The 24,915-nt window shown below is 35.2% G+C and overlaps 2 protein-coding genes across 3 annotated transcripts; both read left to right on the top strand.

The window, feature by feature from the left end:
* The first annotated feature begins 760 nt into the window (after positions 1-760).
* On the top strand, positions 761-6,477 carry LOC114422640 (G-type lectin S-receptor-like serine/threonine-protein kinase At1g67520). Its single transcript, XM_028389107.1, has 8 exons — positions 761-1,802; positions 2,226-2,485; positions 4,080-4,187; positions 4,278-4,477; positions 4,810-5,020; positions 5,414-5,651; positions 5,739-5,889; positions 5,983-6,477. Exons 1-8 carry the CDS (start codon positions 847-849, stop codon positions 6,295-6,297), a joined length of 2,439 nt encoding a protein of 812 aa, XP_028244908.1. The 5' UTR covers positions 761-846; the 3' UTR covers positions 6,298-6,477.
* A 2,159-nt stretch (positions 6,478-8,636) lies between these two features.
* On the top strand, positions 8,637-23,097 carry LOC114422639 (CST complex subunit CTC1). Of its 2 annotated transcripts, XM_028389105.1 has the most exons (16): positions 8,637-9,794; positions 10,249-10,367; positions 10,846-10,920; positions 11,016-11,094; positions 11,192-11,254; positions 11,342-11,419; positions 11,613-11,810; positions 15,002-15,106; positions 15,740-16,018; positions 17,252-17,737; positions 17,859-18,497; positions 18,582-18,673; positions 18,957-19,158; positions 20,026-20,140; positions 22,089-22,354; positions 22,688-23,097. In XM_028389105.1, the coding sequence occupies exons 1-16, from the start codon at positions 8,766-8,768 to the stop codon at positions 22,856-22,858; spliced, it is 3,996 nt and encodes a 1,331-aa protein (XP_028244906.1). In that variant the 5' UTR covers positions 8,637-8,765; the 3' UTR covers positions 22,859-23,097. The 2 variants fall into 2 exon arrangements, with proteins under 2 accessions (XP_028244906.1, XP_028244907.1); XM_028389106.1 differs by lacking the exon at positions 22,089-22,354 and having other exon boundaries at positions 22,688-22,852.
* Positions 23,098-24,915: the final 1,818 nt, after the last annotated feature.

Below are 24,915 nucleotides of genomic sequence, written 5' to 3'. Positions count from 1 at the left end.
TTTTAATTTTTGTTGGTTACTGGTGCATTTCATTATAAGTTTAATTTTTGTACTCCTCATTAATGCATTTTATGTGTTTGAAGGTTTAATTTTTATAAATTTGGCTTAAATAATTGTTTAGATTCTTTTATGTAATTTTTTTGGTTTTAGTTCTCTTAAATTTTTGTCTCCATAAGTTTTTATGTTTTGTTTTGATCCTAGTCGTTAGATTTGACTTACAAATCTATATGCAAGGACCAAAATCAAACAATTTTTTATAGGGAAAAAAAACTAAAATCATGAGTTATTTAAGTCCTTTTTTTTAATAATTCACAGATTCTAAGTTATTTGATTCTTAATCTTTTTTTTTTCGTTTGATTCCTTGAACTTGTATATTTTCAACTACTTCTTCAATTAATAATTTTATTTCTCTGGATCTCTAAACTTTTTTTTAATTGGATCCTTCAAATTTTTATTTTTTTCAAACACCTAATTAGAGATGGACATAGTGAATTATTGCTTGTGAAATATGTTGTAAGTACAACTCAATCAATTGTGAGAACTTTTTTAAGCCAAATAATATTTACATTGATTTGACCTATAGAGCCTTGAAGTCGAAAATCAAACCTCAAAACTTGCTTAAAAAATCTAAATACCGAACAAGTTGTGCTCTCAATAGATTATTCTCCTAAAAAGATTGGGGTATATGTTTAACTATTTCAATTCGAATAATGATTTTTTCCACAAATGATAGCTTGTCATCCAATAAAGCACCATATATTTTACTAAACCAAAAGCTTATTGCAGTTGTTCAGCCTTTTCCGTAAATGAAAGTTTGAAACATTCTGTCACTAGCTCACTCAAATCATGACTTGCAGCGAACAAGAGAAACCTCACCATGTCTTGCTTTTTCTCATCTATATGTGGTTGTGGTGGAGTACTACTTGTATCCACGTTGAAGCCAATGATAGTTTGAAGCCAGGTGATACTCTGAATGCCACGGTACCAGGGGCAGAGCTATGTTCAAAAAAGGGTAAATATTGCATGAGTTTCGACCCAATAACTCATGATAATCAGGAAGCAGTTTACTTGACTATATGTGCCCAAAAGAAAGATGATTGGGAAGTGTGGGTTGCAAATAGAAACCAACCTGTTGACTCAAATTCTGCTGTTCTATCATTGGATCACAAAGGGGTACTCAAAATAGAATCCCAAGATGGTAAGAAAAAAGTGAAGAAATCACCAATAATCCTTTATTCACCACCTCAACCTATCAATAACACACTGGCCACTTTGTTGGACACAGGCAACTTTGTGCTTCAACAACTTCATCCCAATGGGTCCAAAATAAGAGTCTTGTGGGAAAGCTTTGATTTTCCCACAGACACATTGCTCCCTGGGATGAAGTTAGGTTTGAATCACAAAACTGGTGGTACTAATTGGTCACTTGTTTCATGGCTAAGCGGCCAAGTCCCTACTGCTGGTCCATTCAAGCTCGAATGGGAACCGAAAACAAGAGAGTTGTTGATCATCAAGCGCGGCGGCAGCAGCAGCAGCGGCGGCAAGCGGGTTTTGTGGGCTAGCGGGAACAAATTGGAGCACATTCCGAGCGAGATTCGGCGCGAGATTGTGCCAAGCGAAACCGGAGACTACTTCACGTTGAAAAGTTCTGATTCGGAGGAAGAGCCCACGAAGTGGACACTGTTGTCAACTGGGCAACTGATAAACCGCAAAGGCGTGGATGTGGCGAGGGCTGATATGTGTCACGGATACAACACAGATGGAGGGTGCCAGAAATGGGATGCGATATTACCCTCTTGCAGGTACAGATACTAAGAAAAAAAAAAAACTAGTTTTAAAATAATAGGAAGAATCAAGTTATACGGATACTATTGTAAGAAAGTTATTTTTTATTATCACTATTCATTTTCTTGAAAACTAGTTTGGAAAGATGAAAAATAACTTTTTTTTAGAGTTATTATTGGTGTAATTTCTCTTAAAAAATAATTATAATTAATTTTATAAAATAATTTAATATCTAAAATAGTTTTATATTATCATTCAATTATTATTTAAATTATTTAAAAATAATTATTCTAAAAGTCAATAAATTTATCATATATTATAAGTTGTAATTAGATGATTATGTAAAACATTTTACACTATTAATATATAACTCTTTTTCTCTTTGTTGTATAATTATAATTATGTAAATACCTAAATCATCATCAGCACTCTACTTGCAGGCGTCCTGGTGATGCATTTGAACTCAAATATGGGTACCCTAAATGGGACACGGAAGTGAAGAGAGACGAAGAAAATTCGAGTTATGGCATAAGTGATTGCCAGGAAATTTGCTGGAGAAACTGCAGCTGCGTTGGATTTGCTCTTAATCATCGTAATGAAACTGGCTGCGTCTTCTTTCTGTGGGATTTGGTGAAGGGTACCAATATTGCAAACGAGGGTTACAAATTTTATGTGCTTGTAAGGAGCAACCATCAAAACCGTAAGTCGGTCTACAACTATTATTGTTTTTTCTTTATTGGTAAGAATTTATAACACTGAGATACTCTTTGTTCAATCAATTAAATTAAATTATCTTGATAGATGTATAAGAATTAAACACAGTATTAAATAATTTACATAATTTCACAATTTTACTGTCTTGGACTTAATTCTTTTTTGGTTAATCAATGTGTTTTTCTTCGTGAAAAGACTATTCATTTTCGTGTTAGTCATAAAAAAAAAACTATTCATTTTCACTCCTTGCATTTTACAATTTATTGTTGATATACAAAATATTTTACATTTTAACCATAAAATTTACTTTAAAGATAGAGCTTTAGATCATAAGAACTTAATAATAAGAGTTTAATGCTGTTAAAAAAATAGAGTTTAATATACATCTATTAATAACATAGAAGTTGTTATCCTATCAATCGATTAAAAATCACATTCTTCAGTATAAAAACTAATAAATCCACCATATTTAATAGTATATGATTAGAAAACAATGTAAAAAATATTTACTCTATCTTTGTATATATATTGCTTATTCAAAATAAAATAGAAATTGCTTGATAGTTTTAACATAAAAAATCTTTTGGAAGTAAAAGTTTTGTTTCTATATCTCACATTGAGTAGTTCTAGATGAGAGGGAGAGGTTAAAATGTGTATGTTAGTTTTTAGAGTTTTATAGTTTTACAAGTGTGTGGAGATATAAGGTTATCTTGGTGGTAAAAGATGAAAAAAGCAAGAATAGAACCTAGATTTGGATTCTCTTGTTAACAAAAATTAATAAATTAACAATTAATATTTACCAATAAAATAATAATTTTACAAATGTAACTTTTTTACATATATTTTCAATAAATCAGAAATCATATTTAATATGACTTTAAGATCTATATTTTTTTTTTATAAAATTTAACAAATTTATGATACTTGACTTTTTAATTGAAAGACAGTATGGCAAATTGACAATGTAGTATATATATAAACTTTTATACAAAGAGTTATCTATTATTTATTCTACTTTTAAAAGCTACTTTAGTTAATTAGCAATTTTTAAGTTTTCTTTTTTTGAAAAGCTGGCATTTTTTAAGTTTCCTTTTCCTTCTTTTCTCTTTATAAAAAAAATTAAATTTCTTAATTTCTAAAACCTTTTTACTAGCTGTGTTTGACCCACTTTCTCTTTTAAGGAAAATAAATAAAAAATCTAGTTAAACATGTTTAACGAATGACTAAAACCGTATTGTATTATTAAGTAGAATAAAAATGAATAAAAAGTTATACAAACCAAAATCAAAAGTCTTATAGACTAAAGAACATATTTAAACTGTATTATCTTTTACTACTTACGTAGTACACAGAAGGATTCGTCTGTTAAAAAAAAAGTTTCGTAATTTTACTTTAATTTTTTTTTTAACAATTGGGAATGGTTTTGAAAACTAGCAGGCGTTTTGTCAACACAATTGATGTCTCTTGATTTTTATTATAGGACTTTATAATACTGTTGTAAGATGATTCAAATTATATTATAAAGATATTCTTGAAAATAACTCAAATTAGTTCCGTATATATATTAATATTCTATGCAGGTATAAAACAGTGGATATGGGCAATGGTTGCAACAGTAGCAACCATACTCATAATCTGCCTTTGCATTCTGCGCAGAGTCTTAAAGAAACGAAAACATGTGCTTAAAGGTATATATATCTACATTTCTTTTATAAGTTTTACTTTATAATTTTTATCACAAGTATTATAATTTTTCTGTCCCATTTTCATTTAAACAGAAAATAAAAGAAATGGAATGGAGATTGAGAATCAGGATCTTGCAGCTTCCGGTAGATCCTCTAGTACCGACAAACTAGAAGTTTATTTAAAGGAGGAACATGACTTGAAATTATTTAGTTATGCATCGATAATAGAGGCTACAAATGACTTTTCGTCTGAAAACAAGTTAGGACAGGGAGGCTTTGGAGTAGTTTATAAGGTGATTCTTTTTCTTCTTTATTCCTGCTGCGGTGTAAAGTTTGACATGAAATGTTACATATATTAATTTTTGGTGAATGAACATTTTGGTCTCTTTAAAAGTATAAACAGGTAATAATTTAATTTCCAAAAGAATGACAATTCTTCTTAATTCTTAATGTGTAAAAAGTAAGATAATTATATCTATTTGACATTAAGATATTAAGTTATACTGTAAGAGGTAAATTATCGTATTTTTTACATATTCGAAGAATGATTTGAAATTTTCATTCATTCAGAAATTTCATTGTCAGATTGATGATATTTTTTATTTTTTGTTGTCACTTTGATTAGGGAATTCTATCTACAAGGCAAGAAGTTGCTGTGAAAAAACTTTCAAGATCTTCTGGGCAAGGACTTATTGAGTTTAAAAATGAATTAACACTCATATCTAAACTCCAACATACAAATTTGGTTCAGCTACTCGGTTACTGCATTCATGAAGAAGAGCGGATTTTGATCTACGAGTATATGTCCAACAAAAGCTTGGACTTCATTTTATTTGGTAAGAAAGGTTAAAATCTCTCGTAAAATTATTGGGTGTTGGATAAGCATATGAAAAAACAATTATAGTCTAGGTACCCTTTTGCAAACAATTTCTAAAGTTGACTGTTTTAGGTGTCTATTCTGAACCACTTCATGGGAAATTTTATTTGGATGAATCCTTTATTTTCAGGTTCAAAAATTGATTACTAGTCAAACAATTGAGTTTCTTATTATGTTAAGAAGCAAAAGTTGATCAAGTTAATATCATCCCTGCTAATTAAATGTCAACTAATGAAAGTTGATATCATTCACCTTTTGAACTAAATTATGTCTTACACAAAACAAACTATGATGATTAAATAATAACAAGAATTTCTTACATGACAATGATATTTATCTTTCTCTTTGGAAGATTCTACTCAAAGTCACTTGCTGGATTGGAATAAGCGTTTTAACATAATAGAAGGAATTGCTCAAGGATTACTATACCTTCACAAATACTCAAGACTTAGAATCATTCACAGAGACTTGAAGGCTAGCAACATACTCCTTGATGAGAATATGAACCCCAAAATATCCGATTTCGGAATAGCAAAAATGTTCACACAACAGGATTCTGAAGCAAATACCACCAGAATTTTTGGAACATAGTGAGTCGATCGCGTTCATTAATTATTATGATCGTTGTATAAAGATATTTTGTATCGTCATGTTTTTTTATTTATTTATTTTTGCAGTGGTTACATGTCTCCAGAGTATGCTATGGAAGGAATTTTCTCTACAAAATCTGATGTATACAGCTTTGGAGTGTTACTCTTTGAAATTGTTAGTGGTAAAAGAAACAATAGCTTCTACACTGAAGAACGACAACTCAATCTAGTAGGACATGTATGATAAATAATTCTCTTTACGAGCATACGTTATTGTAATATTGTTGTTATTATTATTTTGGACTCGAAAAATTAATGATCACTCTCGTAGGCATGGGAGCTATGGAAAAAAGGTGAGGCTCTTAAGTTGGTGGATCCAGCACTGAATAATGATTCATTTTCAGAGGATGAAGTGCTAAGATGTGTTCATGCTGGTCTATTATGTGTGGAAGAAAATGCAGATGATCGTCCCTCCATGTCCAACATTGTATCTATGTTATCAAACAAAAGTAAAGTTACCAATTTGCCTAAAAAACCAGCATATTATGTTAGAACAAAACTCCTTGGGGAAGAACTAGAAACGTCTACTAAAGAATATGGTTTAGATTTCTTATTCGAAAATTCCCTTTATGTATGTTCAGTTTGACCGCAAAAAAATACTACAACATGTTAGGGTATGATCAGTTAGTTGTGAAGTTGTTATTCTTCCATTATGGGTTATGACGATTATGTGGTTGGTTGTAACAGATTGAATGCACTTTCCTCTATCTATATATATACACCTGTATCTATATCCTGCTGTATATAAAACTTTGGGTTAGCTTGAGATGGAGTTGTCTTTCGGTATGCAAGCTAAACAAACTGTTATGAAGCTCATATTTGAACATTATAGTGCATGGTAGATTTTAAATGTATACCTGATATCTTTAGCTTATTTTTTATTTTAGACTTCTGCAAATATTTCAGTAATCTAATTTGATTTTATGTTTTTGATTACTGTTTTGGCTATGAAATGCTCAATGCATGGTAAATCGATTGGAAAAATATTGCCGCAATTATCGAAAACATACCATAATGTATAAATAATGTCTATTATTTGTATATTCAATTAATCGGTGTTATAGGACAACTACAGTAAGCAATAATACTTAAAAAAATTTTACCATTTTGATCCATTATAGAATAATAAAATATTTAAATTTAACAATTGACTCGTGTCAATTGTTGGAATCCTGTACGGAATTGAAAATGGCAAATAGAATGGTGTTAGATATGTCAAACAATTACAGTTAATTACTTTATGGGTTACGATACTGATAGTTCTGTTATATATTTCAAAATTATAATTTTAAAAAGTAATAAGTTATAAAATTATACCATTAAAGTAATGAATGAGTATATATACTAGATATACAGTGATAGTTACCCAGGTAACACCGGGTAGAATGAATAGTTAAGAAAACGAACAGACATAATTAATTGAGACACAATTAATTTGGTTGGAGATTTGAACAGAAAACTTAAAAATTAAATGTATAATATTTTATATAATAAAAAAATACTCTTTTGGGGATAGAAGACACGTTCTCATTAGGGGTGGGTAAACGCTCCAAGTCCATGGAATGGCCCGTAGGGTCTACGGTCCGCGCGGGTTATGATCAATTTTTTTAAACGGTCCATGGTTATGTCATATTTTTGGGTTTACCCCGCTTAATCCGCGGATTATGTGGGTTTGGCCCGCGGGTTGCCCGCAGCCCGCATTAGGTTTGATTTATGTTATCCTGATCCGATTATATTATGTTTGATTTTCTCTTTTTCACTTTAAACTTTTGTTTTGAGATAACAGATAAAAAAATATATTAGATAAGATAAAGATTTAAAGATAAAAATAAAAGATTTAAATTAAAAGATGATAAAGATAAAAAAGATAAGATAAGAAAAATAAAAGATAACTGAAATAAAAGATTAAGATAAAAAAAGATAAGTGATAACATGCTAAAAATTTTTTTTTTTGATATTTTCTCAATCTTTTTTTTAATCTATCATTTCTATATCTGCAAGCCAGATAATAAAAATATAAATTCTTATCATTTAAGCTAAAAATAATTGTTAAATAAATATTTTTAAAGATATTTGAATATATTTTTATTATAAAAAATAGCTCACATCATATTTAGCAGTTATGATTGTAGCATACTAAGAACACTTTTTCTCTTACGAATTTTCTCCACCACGCAGTCACGCACGCGCGCAAGTCAGACGACTCTTTCCCTTACCAGAAAAACAAAACGCGACTCACATTCACGCAGACACACCACAGCGGCACAACCCACCACTGCGCCACCACGCAAATTTCATCTCTTCTTTCTCTAGAATTTATTTTTATCTTATTTTTGTTGGGAGAATTCATTGTTGTTGTACTCTTAATTGTGGAGATGGAGAAAGCTCAAGCTACTTCAAATATGAAATCATTTGTTGTGGAAGATGTGTAAATTTCATATTTTAGATTTATTGCTTGGATTTTCTTTTGTTAAAATGTTATTTATTTTATTGATGTAATTGACTAATTATTGAGATTTTATCTACATCTGTATTGAACTTAATTTGATTATATTTTATTTTTATTAAAATTGAAATTCTTTTAAAACGAGGCTCGCAGACCGGCCCGTTTGATCCGCGGGGTCCGCAGGGCGGGGGCGGATCAATTTATTTGGTTCGTGTAAGAAACGGGGTGGACTGGTCCGGTCCGCTGCCAATGCAAATTTATGCGAGCGAGCCGTACGCAGGACAGGTCGACCCGCTTACCCACCTCTAATTCTGATGACTGCAGCCTATCCTATCAAACTACTTTTACAAAATTTCTCCACATGTTCATTCAATTGGAAAACCTGGTTCCCGCCAGTTTTGAAAGCGGGTGTGTTTGGTTTAAAAACCAAAGAAAACCGATTTTGTTGTCTAAAAAAATCAATTTCTATGAAGAAAAAAAATAATTGATTTTGCAGTATCTGGAAAGAGAGAAATTTGTAGCTTGACTCTCTCTAAAACTACACATAGCAAACTGATTTCTTACTTTGGAACCAAACCCAGCCGCGCAGTTGGCGTCACCTGCTTACAATGGAAGACGCAAACGTGACGGTGACGACTCTAGCAGACCTCCTCAACTCCCCTCGCCCTCTCACCGCCACCGCCTCTTCCCCCTTCTCCTCCACGCCGCCGCCGAACCGCTCCACCATCCGCCGCGTCCTCACCGCACTGCCCCGCCCCACCGTCCTCGTCGGAACCCTAACCCTCCCCTCCCACTCCCCTCCCTGCTACTGTCTCCGCTTCTCCGACGCCTCCGCCGCCGTCTGCTGTGACCTCCTCCACTTCCGCCTCGCCGCCCTCAACAGACAAATCCGCGTCACCGCCTGGAACTTCCTCCCTTTCAAGTGCCACGGCCGCGACGTCGCCCACCACGGCCTCCTGGAGATCATCAGCTGGCGCTTCTCCGACCCTAACAATGGGTCCAAGTCCAACCCCGTGGACTCGCTTCCGCTGGCGCCAGATTGTCAACAATCTGGCGCCAGCGCAAGGAGTGTCCACGGCCTTTTGGAGTCGGTGGGCCCTGTCTCCGTGGTGCCGTGCACCATGGCGGCTAGCAGCTCTGACTTGAATTCAGGCTCCAAGGTGAACCTGCAAGGGTTTCTGGTGCAATTGCTGTGTTGTGAGTGCAGGTTGTGTGGTTCAAGGGAGATTTTAATCGAAAAATTGAAAAACAGTAGGGAGGAACACTCTTTTACCAAATTGGAGATTGTGTATTTTTGTGGCAGTGCTTCCTCTTGGCACCCTGCAATCACTAAGCTGATCGGTACCCGCGTTGTAGTGTCAGGTTTGAAGAAGAAGCTGGTTTACGTGACTAAGAAGGAGTCTCGCGTGATGTATGTGACTATGGATGAATCGGTTCTGCATGTTGGTTCTTGTTCGGAGAAATGCGCTCCGAGCTTGAAGAGTGGGATCAAGGGGAAGGGTGAATGTGGTGCTTATACTGGTGTAGTTAAAGGTGTTTACTTGCAAGGGATGGTTTTGGAGTTGGACCATGACGTGTGGCTTCTTTTAACTGATCAACTGCATACTTCGATGCACGGTTTGAGAGTTGGCTCCATTGTAAGTGAAGCAAATTTGCTGTTTTTTTTTTACCTGAGTATCTTTTGGATTGTAAATGTAACACCATGTTGGAGAACAGATTTCTTTTTTCACTGTCAGCGTATGTTGTGACCTGTGATATCTTGTGGATTGTAAATGTAGCACCATGTCGAAGAACAGAGTCTTTTTGCACTGTCAGCATAAATTTCTTGACCTGGGATATCTTTTGGATTGTAAATGTAGCACCATGTTGAAGAACAGATTTCTTTTCACACAGGCATCAAATAGGATGTGACCATTTTACCACGTCATCCTGTTCATTAACATGACATGGCAATGGGGTCAATTCATGTTAGATGTCTGTATAAAAATGTTTTACACCTTAGTGCTTATAAATTAAATTCATGTAATATACCCTGCTAGCCATTTAGAGTTTTTTTTGAGTTTGACACCAAAAATGATGGCCGTTGTGCAGTTATCTGTGAGAAATGTGCATTTTGTGGATCCAAAGTTTTCGTGGACAAAAATTATTATTCTTGGGGCCTGCATCAAGACTAGCATTATCGTTCAATCCTTCTCCCCGTTGGAAACTGCGTATGTATTGCTACCGTAAATGTGGTTGCTTCTGTTCAAATTTGCATCACATAAATGCTCAAAGTATGACAGTCTGTAGACCTTATGTGTGGCTAATTAGAAGTCTTTTATTTTGTTCTGTTATCTTTCTTTCCTTTTTCATTGGTGAGATTGGGCAAATGCAAGCAACTGCCGCTAACTGAAGTCAATCTTGGTTATATTCTGAATTGTTGTACGTTTTGCATGATATATTATTAATTGTTCCTTGAATACTAATAGCATGTTTGGAGATGCTTTTCGAAAGTAGAATAACTGCATAGTTTCTGAAAGCTCTCTTAAGAAGGCAGCCAAGAAAAACAATTGTTTCCTCAAAATAAGCTGAACCAATCATGCACTAATTGTTCCTGGAATGTTTGAGTTCTGACTTATTTGATTTGATATGTCTAGTTTCCTAGACATATCCTTTGCAGAAAAGTTATAATTCAGTTCAGTATTGCAGGTGTAATGTAGTTTCTCCATCTACTGGTATGCTAGGAAAGTTCACTCAGTCGCTGCCATTATCTGCAAGACTCTGGTATTAAATAATGTTATTGCAATTAATTTGGAACTTAAGAGTTTCAAAGACTGCTGGAGTATATCTTATTCCTTTTTATTCCTTTGGCTTGGCAGGGTATTACTTCTTATCTCAAGCTTTCGTAAAAAGTTTGCTGGTATCTTATCTGACAAGGAGATTTTGGGATCAAAACATGTAATCTACTTCCTTTGGGTTGAAGTACTTTTTAGTTTGGCTGAAGCTTTTTGCTCTGTTCCATTTCTAACGAAATATTTTTGCAAGGTTTTACCAGAAAGAAGGGCTAGTTCAGATTTATGCTGGTTCACTTTTCCCTCCATCAGTATTTCAAACTCAGGTTTGTTAACAAATTGACATTTGGGAAAATTTCATGGGAACCAATTTTTTGCTGCCTTAGTTTGGTAATAATGTTTTCCTTTGGTAGCATGGTGCCTTCGTGGGACTGTGTACACATGACTTGAATGGCTGCGGTAGAGAACTGCATTGTGGTTTTCTAAAATTGGTATGTTATTTGTGTTTATATTAGATTTTATTCTGGTACTTTATAAAGTTTGGATCAAATATGGTCTATATAGAATACAGTAATTATTTCCTCAAAAAAAAAGAAAAAAGAATTCAGTTGTTATGTTTTTATGGAAGGAATTTCTTATTAACCACTGAAGGATATAAATTTCTTTATCTTTGTTTCATTACAGGTAGTACCATTGTCTATCTTCATCTGTCACTGTATACACACCTTGCTAAGAATTCTTAAGGCAGAAAATCACTGTAAATTATTGCCTGTTGGCAACCATTTCAGTATTTTATCACGTGAAGCCACATGTAATGATAGTTCATTTAGGAGGATTGTTCGAAGTGAAGATCTAGGTGTTGTTTTGCTTGGATATTTGAAGGTTAGTATTTCAATTCTTTCATTTCAATACTTGCGAATAAACTGCAGCTTGCAATGGCTGTATCACTTCTATTTTATTCTTTTGAGCAAATTACAGCGACACCCCTTGAGGTTTGCCCGAATTACACATGCATCCCCTCATTTTTCAGACATTTCATTGGCACCCCCTCATTCTAACGGTGTTAACTTCTGTTTAACTATTTAAAATAAATTACAAATATATCCTCATACTTTTTTAAAAAAATAAAAAAGAAAAAGAAAAAAACCAACAGGCTTGTTCCCCACTTCCACAATTCCGTCCTAGTGACCCTACATCTACACTTTGTCTTCTCTCACACTTCCCGAGCTTCTTTGTTCCTCACTTCTCTTATCTACTAAAAAAATAGTCATTCCCAGATTCAGACCCACCACCCCCTGTCACTGACCCCTTTCTCAAACCCACTGCCATCGACTACAGTGTCCGTGTCTTCCACGATGTGTCTGCCCTTGGCGTCTGTGTCCAAGATCGCGTAATATTTTTTTGTTTTGCTTCTTTATTCTTGTATAAAATCTTTTGAATTTTTTGCTGATATTTCTTCTAATCTCGAGGATGTGTATTTTGTTCTGAGATTTTAGCAATGTAGTTCAATTAAAGCTTTAGGAATTAGGAATGGAAACATAGTACACGAGGAAGAAAGGGGTATTTTTGGTTTTTTTTTTTTTTAAAAACACCTGCTAATCAAGTGCCTTTTTTTTTAAAAACGGAGATACCAAAATTTAACGGATGAAGTGGTTCACGAGGGAAGACACCTATTACAAAGTGTTCTCATTGCGAATGAGGTGGTTCATGAGGCCAAATCAAACAACAAATCGTGTCTTGTCTTCAAAGTTGATTACGAGAAGGCTTATGATTCGGTTTCTTGGAACTTTGTGTTATACATGCTGGGAAAAACAGGTTTTAATTCTAAATGGGTCAAATGGATTGAGGGGTGCTTGAAATCAGCGTCTATCTCAGTTTTGGTGAACGGTAGCCCCTCGACTGAGTTCCTCCTTAAAAGGGGCCTTAGGCAAGGGGATCCTTTAGCACCTTTTCTGTTCAATGTGGTGGCTGAAGGTCTAAACGGGTTGATCAGGAGAGCCAAGGATGAAAACCTGTATAAGGGCTTCCAAATAGGTGCAGATCTTGTGGATATCAGCATTCTCCAATATGCTGATGACACGATCTTTTTTGGGGAAGCAACCATGGAGAACGTTACGGCCATTAAAGCTATTCTTAGAACGTTTGAACTTGCCTCAGGCCTAAAAATCAACTATGCAAAGTGCTGTTTTGGAGCTTTTGGTCAATCACATCAATGAAAGCAACAAGCAGCCAAGTATTTGAATTGCGGAATGCTGGCTCTCCCGTTTTTGTACCTAGGAATACCAATAGGGGCAAACCCGAGGCGAGGTCTCATGTGGGATCCTATTATCCACAAATGCGAGAGAAAGCTAGCCAAGTGGAAACAGAGACACATATCCATGGGGGAGAGAGTGACCTTAATACAATCAGTACTAACATCGATTCCTATTTACTTCTCTTTTATCAGGGTACCTAAAGTTGTGGTGGATAGGTTGGTGAGACTGCAGCGTAGGTTCTTATGGGAGGCGGATCGGATCAACATAAGATTGCATGGGTCGGGTGGGACACAGTGTGCCTATCAAAAGACAAGGGCGGGTTGGGCATTAAGGATATCAATAATTTTAACATTGCATTGCTTGGAAAATGGAGGTGGCATCTCATGCAACAGAAAGGAGAACTATGGGCTAGAGTGGTGGATTCCAAGTATGGAGGATGGCGGGGTTTGAATGAAGTAGATAGAGTGGGCTCTGAATCAGTATGGTGGAGAGACTTAAAAAGGGCCCTAATTCACTCACAACAGGGGCAACTTATTCAGAATGGTCTGAAGTGGAAGGTGGGCAGCGGAGACAAAATTAAATTTTGGGAGGATAGATGGATATGTGGGGAGGAGTCATTACAGCAGCAACAACTCATTCAACAGATGGGAAGTCATAAGGATAATGGATGGGAGTGGAATTTTACCTGGAGAAGGACGCTGTTTGAAAATGAAATAGACCTGGCTGTAAGTTTCCTAAATGAGGTTCAACACAAGGCCATTCAGCAACAAGAAATTGATGTATGGAAGTGGATTAGAGAACCAACAGGACAGTACTCGGCACACAATGCTTATAATACACTAATGGAGGGAGTAGCAGTTGGAAGCCTGGAGGATTGTTTTGATAAATTATGGAGTTTATAGGTTCCTAGCAGAGTAACAGTCTTTACATGGAGGCTAGTTCGGGATAGACTTCCCACAAGACAGAATCTACAGCGGAGACAAGTGTCGATCCTAGAAATGTCTTGTCCTTTGTGTAGAAACGCAGACGAGGATGCTGCTCATCTATTCCTTCACTGTAGCAGAATCCAACCCATTTGGTGGGAGTCTATGTCATGGCTGAATTTAAAAGGTGCTGCCCCACTCACCCCAAAACAGCACTTCCTCCAACATATGGATGTTCAAGCCCATGGTGTTAGGATCAACAGGTGGCAATGCTGGTGGCTGGCCTTAACATGGTCCATTTGGAGGCATAGGAACAACATAGTGTTCTCAAATGAAACTTTCAATGCCAACAAATTGTTCGACGATGCAATATTCAATCTTTGGACTTGGCTGAGGAATTTTGAGAAAGGCTTCACAATCCATTTTAATCAGTGGTCTAGCAATATTAGACAAGGTTTTTTGTACCAGTAGTGGACAGAATATGTACATTTCATCTATACCCATACCATGGTTCCCGCTCAGAATATGTATGTCTGAATGTGGAACCATCGTTATGGTTCTCTTGGCTGTAATATAGTACCACTGGTACTCTATTTCATATATATAATATTATTTTTGCTGATAAAAAAAGAAAAATTTAACGGAGAGGGTGTGTAACTGTAACTTGAAACCTTGGGGGTTTCTGTAGGGTGAAAAATAAGAGGGGCTGCATGTGTAATTTGAGTAAACCTCAGGGGGTGTCACTGTAATCTGCTCTATTCTTTTTAATGTGACATATAATGGTTTTCTTTAATCTTTTAAAGATGGAGACAGAATAAATTTTTTACATGATTCTTAGAGATTGTCGGCATAACTACTAATATTTGGGTTCTCAGTTTTTTCTTTGACTATTCAGATTGATCCATCAACTAGAAGACTGCAGCTGGTTGATGCAACTGGTGGCATTGATATTCTTATACCAGACCTTCCCTTAACTTGGAATCCTAATGAAATATATGAGGTATGTTGTGTTATATGTGGTCCTTGTTTTCATAAACAAGAGACTAGAATGAGACTATTTATTTTTTAGGGACTAATAATTAACATTGCCCTTTGCCGGGACTAATATAATTTTTAACCTTTATAAATTATAATAGAGAAGAGGTTCTGCATTACTGTAAAGTGGCTTGGTTTCGTGGACTCAGATGAGGGTTCAACAGGTTTCATGATTTTGTGAAAACTTGTAGGGAAGTATTGGAATTCTTTTTGGATTAAGTTTATAAAATTTTAGAAGTTTAACGTTGCATGGCAACTGGCAATGAAAACCTGTCATGGGGAGATAAAAAATTTGTATCTGTGCTGACAACCTGAATTACAAATCCATGAATGTTTCTCTGGTCTCATATGATAAAATATCACCTTATTTCTTATTTCTATGTCTAGTGTTGTTAAGCTGCCTTAATTGTACTCACCTCTAGCCTACCTTGATTACTTTCAGTTTCAGTTTCAAGTATAGTCCCTATAATACAAGTACCGAAGTCCAATCACCTAGTCTCCAAATCATAATACTTATAAATTTTCTAACTAAATCACATAGTATTAGGTTGTGTTCAGCATTACGTGTTTCAACTTCACAATCATTTTGGATTTACAGGTGACGGACTTTGATGTGGTTGTGGACAGCATAGGCGAACTTGTGGATCAGATTGAATTGCTTGGGAGCGAGTCATTATCATGCAGAACAATCTTTAATTGTACCAAAGCAGAAGGAGAGTTAAGCACATCAATTTTTGTTTACTGCCATTGGAAGAATGCTAAATGCAAAAACATTCCCCTTTACTCATGTATAAATAGTAAGAATGAAACTGAGACTCTAGAACCTGGATCCTACCATTTGCTTAGAGTATCTCACAAATTCCCTCTTCAAGAAAAGGTTTGGTTTAACTGTATATTTAATCAGAAATTATAGTCATTAATTGCATTATGAACAGCAATTAAATGTTCATTAGAGAAGTTGCATGGTAAAGATAGAAGTGGAGTTACAGATTAGAAGATTGTAAGACCAGCTTGTAGGATTAGTAACAGCTAAGACTAATGTGCTTAACCCTTTCAGATTGATATTTTTGGAGTTTTTTAGTTTCTCTGAAATTTTAATATTATTGTTTGGCAGACTGGCACTATTATTTTTTAAATATTTTTGGTTATTTGTATATAATGAATAGATTAATTAACCTCTCTTGGTTATGATAATTCCATAATCCATATTACGTGATAAAATGCTTGCTACTGGTCAGTTGAAATTCTTTAAAGTCTTAAGAATACAATCTGTTTAAGAAACCTGAAGATTTATGGGAGTTATGTAACTTGTGTTTGAATTTTCAGAAGATGAATGAATAATATTCTTATGTTATAGTTTCCTTGAGCTAGTAAATGTCAAAGATACTTAGGAGCTCAGACCTTAGTTTTTCTTAATTCTGATGTGCCTAGGGTAGGGAGATCAGAGATGGAATCCTAAATTCATCAAGGACCAAAGATTACCTAACCCAAGCAATTAGCTGGGTTCTGAATCTGAAGATGATTTTTTTTGTCTCTAGCTTGAACCCATGAGTGAAAATCTTTGGGCTTGTCTTGAAGCATCAAGCATAGACATAAACAAATGCTAACTAAAACCCTAACTGATATTATAATTTAACCATCACATAGGAATTAGGAATTCCAAGATTTGACCTCCTGACCACTATAGGTTGAAGAAGTTCTGATTCCATGTCAATTACCAAGGACTAAATGATCAATTCTCCTAAGAGGTTAAGCTGTTAGGTATCCTAGAAATGGTTTTATATATTTAACAATGTTCAAAATACTTTAAGCCCTGTATCCACATCTTAATCCTATAATGTATTCTAAAACATCAATGTTAGATACAAACAATATTCAAAGATTCAAAAAAGCGTAGCCACTTCTAGTTGCTTAGCTGTTGAGTTGCTTGCAGATCCATGCAAAAACTTGCTGATGTATTGTGATATGATTTTTTGTTATTAATTAATCTTTACATGTATAGCATCATTCATTACTCATCCTAAAATATTCCATGATTGTATAGTATCCTCATTTTTTTTCAACAATTTTTCCTTGCTAATGCCCCAGGCCCCTATTTCAATTCTTGCAGTATTCTAATAAAGCAGTATCTTGCAAGTCAAGTACTTTTGTTGAAGCCATACTTTTTCCATTCATTTTATTGCTTTCTGGGAAGAGTAGAATTGCACATCCATGCAATGCTTCTTGGGACAAGACAAAGGAACTTTCGAAATATTGTATCAGTGTTAATAATGAAGATAAAGTTTCCAATAAGAGACAGAAACTTATTAAGGAATCAGTAAGTTCATCAAAAGATGAATTTCACACTTCCATCTGTGAGCTGAATGCTTGTTCTAATTCTTCCAGGAAACCTGAAGAGAACAAAAAATGTGTCAACTTGAGATCTTCTCATGATGTATCTTGTCTGGTTACTTTTAGACGCCATGAAAATGAGAATGTGGTTTGCACGGCCATCTTGCGCTCTATATCACCTATGAAAGAGACAAGTTATAATTCAAAACCTTCTTCAAGGAAAATTTTGCTGGAGTTCTCATCAGATAGATTTTTAAAGTACCAGGTATCCTTTTGTCTTGGGCTTGCTTGCCAAGGGCAGTAGGTATTAACTGATTTTATATAGTGCTTGTGCTTCCATTTGTAGTGTGAACCTAAGTATTAATTTACTATCTACTGCATTTCAGTTATTGCAGATTGGTGATTATTACATCATAGATCATAATAGAAAGGACTGCTTCAGCAGTACAAAAGATGCCAACTTTGGTAGCAGTGGCAGTGCTAAATTACTTGTTGATTCTGGAAAACATATCTGGAGCCTTTCGTTTATTTACGATGAGAATCTTTCTGATTATCTATCAGAATATACATCTGAAAAAGATTCTTTATCTTCTACCATTGATGAAGTTTTGCCTAAAGATAAAAAAATTCTGCCGAGGTCCAATGGTGAACCTTCAGGTGTCTGTTCAGATGTTTGCCTTTATCTCCCCATCAGTCTTGCAGATGTCTTGGAGGATAATATTATGGAATCGAAAGATAGTCAAAGGTTGCATTTTGCAATATCAAAAGATAGTGCTAACCTTTCTTTAGGTACTGCGGCTGTAGTGGCTAGGCCTAAATCTTGTTTTGGAACTCAGAGATCAAGCAGCTTGTTCCCTGAGGGCAATTTGATGTCTCTCGAGGGAAATGTTGTTGACATTCATGAAATTTGCTCTGGTTTCAATAATTCATGCTCAAATGGTGCAAACCTTGATGCTCTTCAGTTGAAAGGCCTCATTGGGACTAGAAGCAGTTTCTGCATTCACGTTTCAGTGCATCACCATATTGTAACTGCAATCCCGTCTCACTTTATCTTTATATTTTCTGAGCTTATTTTTGCAACCTAATCTTGTTAATTTATTTCTTATTAGGTGAATATTTTTGGTTCAGTAAATAAACATGCTTTCCCTACTGGATTTGGACCTGGTGTAACTGCTGCATTTCATCGAATTCTCAATGCAGGGTATGGACTGGTAACTGACAAGAAATAATTGGGATCCGGTTTTTGTTTCACTGCACTGTTACAGAAAACAATAGTATATTGGCAGTTGTGAACTGTTTTGTAAAAGTGAAATTTCATTGATGAGTATGTGGTGTGTATTCTTGTATGCCAGTCTGTTCTGTCTATTCAATTTTACTCTTCCATTTTCTCATATGTACTTTTATGAAGGACTTATCCTTCCATTGATCATATGAATCTGTTTAATATTTGCAACAAAATTGATTCCGTATCTTTGGTTCTGCAGGGCACAAAATAAATATATGTTGCTGCCTGTGTCATTTATTGTAATAAAATCAATAAAAGTATGCGATAAGCAATGCAGTGACAGGTCCTCTTTTTTAAACCCTACAAAAGATTCTGACAATGCATCTCAAGGTTCTATCTCTTGTTTGATTTCCCAATTGCCTCAGAGCTTGAGCCACAAGCAAATAGTTCTTCGATGCAGGGTAATTTGTTTTTACATTTAGGCTAAAATATGTTTTCAATCCCTAATAAATACCCAGATTTTGTGTTCTCTTGATAAAAAAATTCTTTCCATTGAGTCCTAATAAAATAACAATTTTTTTTGGTCCTTGATATTTTGATTAACTCCCTAATAAATTAGCAAATTTTGTTTCGAGTTCCTAATAAATTTTGTTCATTTTTTATTAGTCCCTTTGAAAAGGGACTAATAACAAATGAATTTTTTTATATGGGAGCAAACACAAAATTCACTAATTTATCATGGACTAAAACAAAATATCAAGGACCAAAAACAAAATTGTTGTTTTATTAGAGACTCACTGCAAAGAAAAATGCTTTGTAGAATCTCGGGCTACTCCTTTTAGATTGAGCCATATATTTAGGGAGGGTAATAGTTGTGCTGATAAGTTTGCCAATTTCGGGGTGGGCGAAATTGGGTTCAAATGGTGGGATACTTTGCCTAAATTTGTTGCCTATGATTTTTCTCACAATAGGTTAGGCTTTCCTTTTTATAGGTTTTCTTGATGGCTTTCATGGGTTTGGTTTGCCCCCCCTCACCCTTGTTTTGTTTCATGTTTTATCTTATTTTTGTTCTTAATAAAATGGGATGTGTGAAGTAAAGCAGAGGCTCTATATTAAAGGGGTCACAACCTAGTTGGGATGCTTAATATAGTCTTGATACTTTTACATATCTTGCCATTTATAAAAAAATGCAAAGAAAAAAATTTATCAGGAACAAACACAAAATTTGCTAATTTATTAGGGACCTAAAACATATTTTATCATTACATTTATCCATTAAACATTTGTGCTCTCAGAACATTATTTTTGCTGCTGTCTTTTGTGAACAGGTTGTTGCAGTACTTGTTTTAGTTATAGAGAGAAAGACAACTCATTTTATTGCAGAAACAAAAGTTAATGCTAAGGGGACTCTTTTGGACATTCCACTCGCTTGTTTTTTGTTGGGTAAGTTATTTGTGTCAAAATTAAGTTCATTTGAAGTGTTACTGAAGAAGAGTCAGCTAAGAACAAGTCAATTACTTTCTATGTCTTGCATGTAATGTTTTTTGTTGGTCAAATGTGGTTTAACCTTTGAGTTATTTTACCTAGTGTTCTATAGATTATAGACGTCTTTTTTCAAGTATTTTATAAGTTACTACTCAAAACTTGTGTCTATTTTTTGGTTTGGTTGAGTTTCTATTTCCCATCCATTTAGTTTGTGTTGCTCTTTCATTTCTGGCATGTATCATAGTGTTTGTTTGTAATTTTGTGTATGGTCACACAACCTTTATTTATAATGGGTAAATAGGATCAATATTGATCATGTAGGATCAATCTAATAATGAGTAATAATGACTAAATCACTAATTACTATCTAATCATAAATAATAGTATATTATGTAATCTTAACACTCCCCCTCAAGTTCGAGCATATGTCATATGAATCAAGTTTGTTACAAACGTGGTCAACCCGATAGAAACTAAAGACGGTTCGGGATAAGACCAGTGTGATGCTCGCTGAAGAGATGTGTCACGCATCTGTGTATGAACTTCATGCGCTAGAGCCTTGCATGGGGCCACGTGCGGCAGTGTTTTGAGTTGCCTGCACATGTGGACAGCGTGGTGGTCTTTGTATGAAGATGGGCACCGTTCACCTGTGAAAAAAAAAGAAGAGATGTCCATTGGGGACGCCTAGAGGCGGAGGGAGAGAAGACTAGTGTGATGCTTGCCGAAGATGCATCACACGTCATGTGCATAAACTTCACATGCCAAGGCCCTGCGTGGGATTGCGTGCATTGGTGTTGAGTTGGCTGTGCACGTGGATGACGTGACAGTCTTTGGAAAGGTTGCTGGAAAAGCTTTAAAAGGTCTCTGGAAAGAGACGAAGCATGATGGTGTGGTCGCTAGACTGTGGGTTAGACTGTGGGTCAGCCCAACAGCAGCAAAACAGGCCAAATGGTATGAAAAGCAGCCAGACAGTAACAGGGTCATCGGAAGTGGAGAAGGACGGCGGGAGGGTCGTTGAAAGAGGGCACCCCAGAAAAGACGCGTCACGCGCTGGAATGGTGTAGGCGCGTGTGGCAGCAGACGGGGTCGTGAATGGCGGCGTTGGGTTTGCCGAAGAGAGGCGCTCCTAATCGGAGGGTCACACCGGCGTGATGACAGTGTGGTGGCAGTTTAAGTGCGATCGCAGCATGCGCTTAACTGTGTAACTGTTCACGTGAAGAAACACTGCAGCGGAAAGGGAAAAAAAGAAAAACCCTAAAAATCTGAGAATGGCTTTTTGTAATTGTGTAGATAGGTCACCGGAACTAGGATGACTAGTAAAGATGTCCCCCGGGGACAGTAGGTTCTCGGTGGAGAATGGCTTTTGTTATAACCTAAGTTCTGATACCATATGACCATGTTTGTCTATAATGTTGTGTATGACCACACAACCTTTATTTATAATGAGTAAATAGGATCAATATTGATTACATAGGATCAATCTAATTATGAGTAATAATGACTAAATCACTAATCACTTGGATGCATTCTTATTTGTAATCAATTGTGCATTTTGTCAAATTCTTCCTGGTGTCAATAAGCTGTCTTGTATTTTATAGGAATGAGACTTCATGTAGACTATTGAATTGCACAATATTTTAACCAAGGCCGGTTGTGAGGATTCTAATATATTAACGATGGTTAGCATGTGCTTTCTTCAATCATAAATAGGCAATACTTGACCTAGGACAATCTGTTTTGCCATAAAAAAACTAGCTCTTTTTATGTGTTCCTTGATGTGCAGAACCTGCCAAGCAGGCTCACTATCTCCACGTTTTCTCATGCTTTGGATCTCCACTATATGCTTGCTTCTCTGTGACCATTTTTATTTAATACTATTTTCCCCGACATTTCATGGTTCATGCAGAAGATGGGTCATCATCATGTTGTTGTTGGGCTAGTGCTGAAAGGGCAGCAACTTTGTTGAGATTACATGAAGATTTCGCCACATGTTCTCATCTAGGGAGAATTTTGAAAAATCACCATAGAATTACTGTGAAAAACAATGGATTATATATTGATTCTCCTTACCAAGATCTTCTTGTTTCTGTTACTTCTGGTAATGCTCTTTGCAGTTCCGATGAAAACCTCCTCAAGTTAATAATATTCAATGCCTGCGTGGGTGGAATATGGGTGAGTTAACATAAATGGATCTGAAGTAGTCAGAAATAATTAGTTTATCATGAAGATTTTGGAGTATAGAAATACAAAATTGAGACTGGTATTGTTATTAAAACTACATTCTTCACAAGCAAAATAGAAGAAAAATCTCCCTTTGTTAATAAGAAAGTAATATTAAGTTCGGTGATGCGATTTATTTAGTATGACTTTTTGTGATTTGTTGCTCACTGCTTGATCCCCTTGTTTATGGGTTAATCATACAATTTCCATCTCGCTTCATCTTATTTCATTTTCTTTGACTCTTAAATATTTGTCTAAATAAGGCTTTTAACCTGATCTGAGCAGAATGTAGTTGCTAGTGGGATGGATGCTGAGGAAATAAGAGAGTTGGAAAAGGAATACCTTACAGAAATGGTGAATGTGCAAAACATGCAGAATATATGGACCAAAGAAGTCTCTTACCCACGCACCCTGGCTGAGGCAAGGAATATGATTCAGGAACTTTTGATAAGTTAATGCTTATGGTTAAACTGTTGGGAACTGAATAGGATTACAATATTACATGCATTTTGTGAATAATTATACACTAATGTCTATGTAAAATTTAGCAGAAGTAGCATACTACAATAGGCACCGACTGTTAGTGTTTGGTCCAACTTTTAGGCTTCTCTGTAATAGTACCAAACACATCTTTGAAAAGCTTATAAAATATTTAGGCTATTACCATATATAAAATCAATGTCTTAATTGGGGCATGTGTCAACCTCTTAGCTTTTTTTTCCGCTCAATATTATTACTCTGTGCCTCACTCTCTGTTAGTGTTGAACTCCGTATACTTTCTTACTTACATACAATAGCCTAATAAGTAAATAGTAGATACAAATGAAAATACAAAGGAGTCTTTGAAAAGACTTCAGGGTCTGTCTAGTAAGCTTATCTAGAAGGACTTTTAGGAGAGAAAAATGAGAAGAAAAAAAATGAAATGAATTTTTCCGTAAGCTCAAATTAACTAATGCATAAATTAATTTGTAGAAATTTTCTCATCCTTTGGAGAAATTATACAAGAGTTTCTACAAATTAACTTTTTCATAAGCTAATAAAAAGTTTATCTCATTTTTTATATTTTTTTTAGATGTCTTTTTGAATGAGTTTACCCAAATAGATCCTTAGACAAATGGGGTTCGAACATGTAATCTCTTTCATACTTAGCAACATATGCATTTTTCATATAAGCAAGACAAATGTAATACAAATATAATATTATGATAGCAGCTAAAGCTAAAGAAAAATAAAATATAAAAAATATATAAAAGATATAAATACTTTGAAAACAATTATAAAACAGTCCCTCCCTCCCTGAGCTACGTGACATTGATGTCGAGATGGAAGACGAAGATCTGACAGTGACTTTGCTAGCCTCTCTCCCTCCCTCCAATGAGAATCTTTTGAGTTCTCTTACTGTAGGCAAGGACTCTATTACGCTTGAAGAAGTCATGTCCAGTCACTATTCTAGAGAGCTTTGACTAAAGCCATTTGTGAATGGTGATGAAGCCTCAGTGTTCAAATTATCGATGATTGATTCTACTAAAGGATAGAAGAAAAAGAAGATAAGGAAAAGTGGCAAGAATAGAAAAGTTGGTCCCAAGGACTTCTGAAATTACTGCAAAGAACTAGATCATTGGAAGCGAGACTTTCGAGAAAAAAAAGCAAAGAAAGATTTAGTTACTACTCTTGTTCAGAATGACTCATCATCGAAAAGCGATTTGGTTTTGGTTGTTGGTGAACAACTACAACAACACTTTGAACAATGGGTAATTAACACAGGTTGTTCTTTTCATATGTGTCCACATAAACATTGGTTTGTGACATATGAGAAGAAGTCTAATGGTAATGTCTTCATGGGTAAGATACTCCTTGTAAGTTTTTTATTATATGTTACGTACAAATCAGAATGCATGGTGTTTTTAGAACCTTAACTAGAGTTCATCACATTCTAGAGCTTAAGAAAAATCTTATATCTTTGAGTGTCATGGATTTTAAAAGTTTTTCTTGTTGGGTTGAAGGTGGAGTTATGCAAATAAGAGAGAAAGGGAAGTTTGTGGTAATGCAGGGAATCAGGAAAGGAAATTTGAACATCCTTTAAGGGTCCATAATGATAGGCTTTGTTTATGTTGTTTCACAATCTGAAAGACATGCGTCTAACGACTTGTCTGATAATTTTCTGTGGCATCTGTGTTTGGACCATATGAGTGAAAAATGTTTGGATATTTTGACCAAGCAAGACTTACATGGACATCACAAGGTGGAACATCTTCAGTTTTGTGAACACTGTGTTTATGGGAAGCAACATTGGACGAAGTTCCCAAAGGCTGCACAAACTATAAAGGTTGCATTCTAAATCTGGGAAAATTTGGGCAACACTAAGGATGCCACTAAGTAGGTAGAGTTTGAGAGTTTCACAATTAGAAACATTAATGATTAGACGCAGTTTGAAGCACCTGATGAGACTGATCAGAATCTTCAAATGCACCCTCAACATTAGAATGAAACACCAATTGAGGGGACTGACTAGA

Source organism: Glycine soja, chromosome 8 (genome assembly GCF_004193775.1).
Source record: "Glycine soja cultivar W05 chromosome 8, ASM419377v2, whole genome shotgun sequence".
Lineage (NCBI taxonomy): Eukaryota > Viridiplantae > Streptophyta > Magnoliopsida > Fabales > Fabaceae > Glycine > Glycine soja.
Note: the sequence above shows the minus strand (reverse complement) of the source record. Positions and strands in the feature narration are given on the sequence as shown.

Excerpts from the sequence above, each read along its gene's own strand:
- LOC114422639 (XM_028389105.1), top strand. The coding sequence starts at position 8,766 with ATGGAAGACGCAAACGTGACGGTGACGACTCTAGCAGACCTCCTCAAC. Across the intron at positions 10,921-11,015 it reads CCATTATCTGCAAGACTCTG|GGTATTACTTCTTATCTCAA; the intron begins GTATTAAATAAT and ends TTGGCTTGGCAG. Across the intron at positions 15,107-15,739 it reads ATCCTAATGAAATATATGAG|GTGACGGACTTTGATGTGGT; the intron begins GTATGTTGTGTT and ends TTGGATTTACAG.
- LOC114422640 (XM_028389107.1), top strand. The coding sequence starts at position 847 with ATGACTTGCAGCGAACAAGAGAAACCTCACCATGTCTTGCTTTTTCTC. Across the intron at positions 4,478-4,809 it reads GCTTTGGAGTAGTTTATAAG|GGAATTCTATCTACAAGGCA; the intron begins GTGATTCTTTTT and ends CACTTTGATTAG. Across the intron at positions 5,021-5,413 it reads CTTGGACTTCATTTTATTTG|ATTCTACTCAAAGTCACTTG; the intron begins GTAAGAAAGGTT and ends TCTCTTTGGAAG.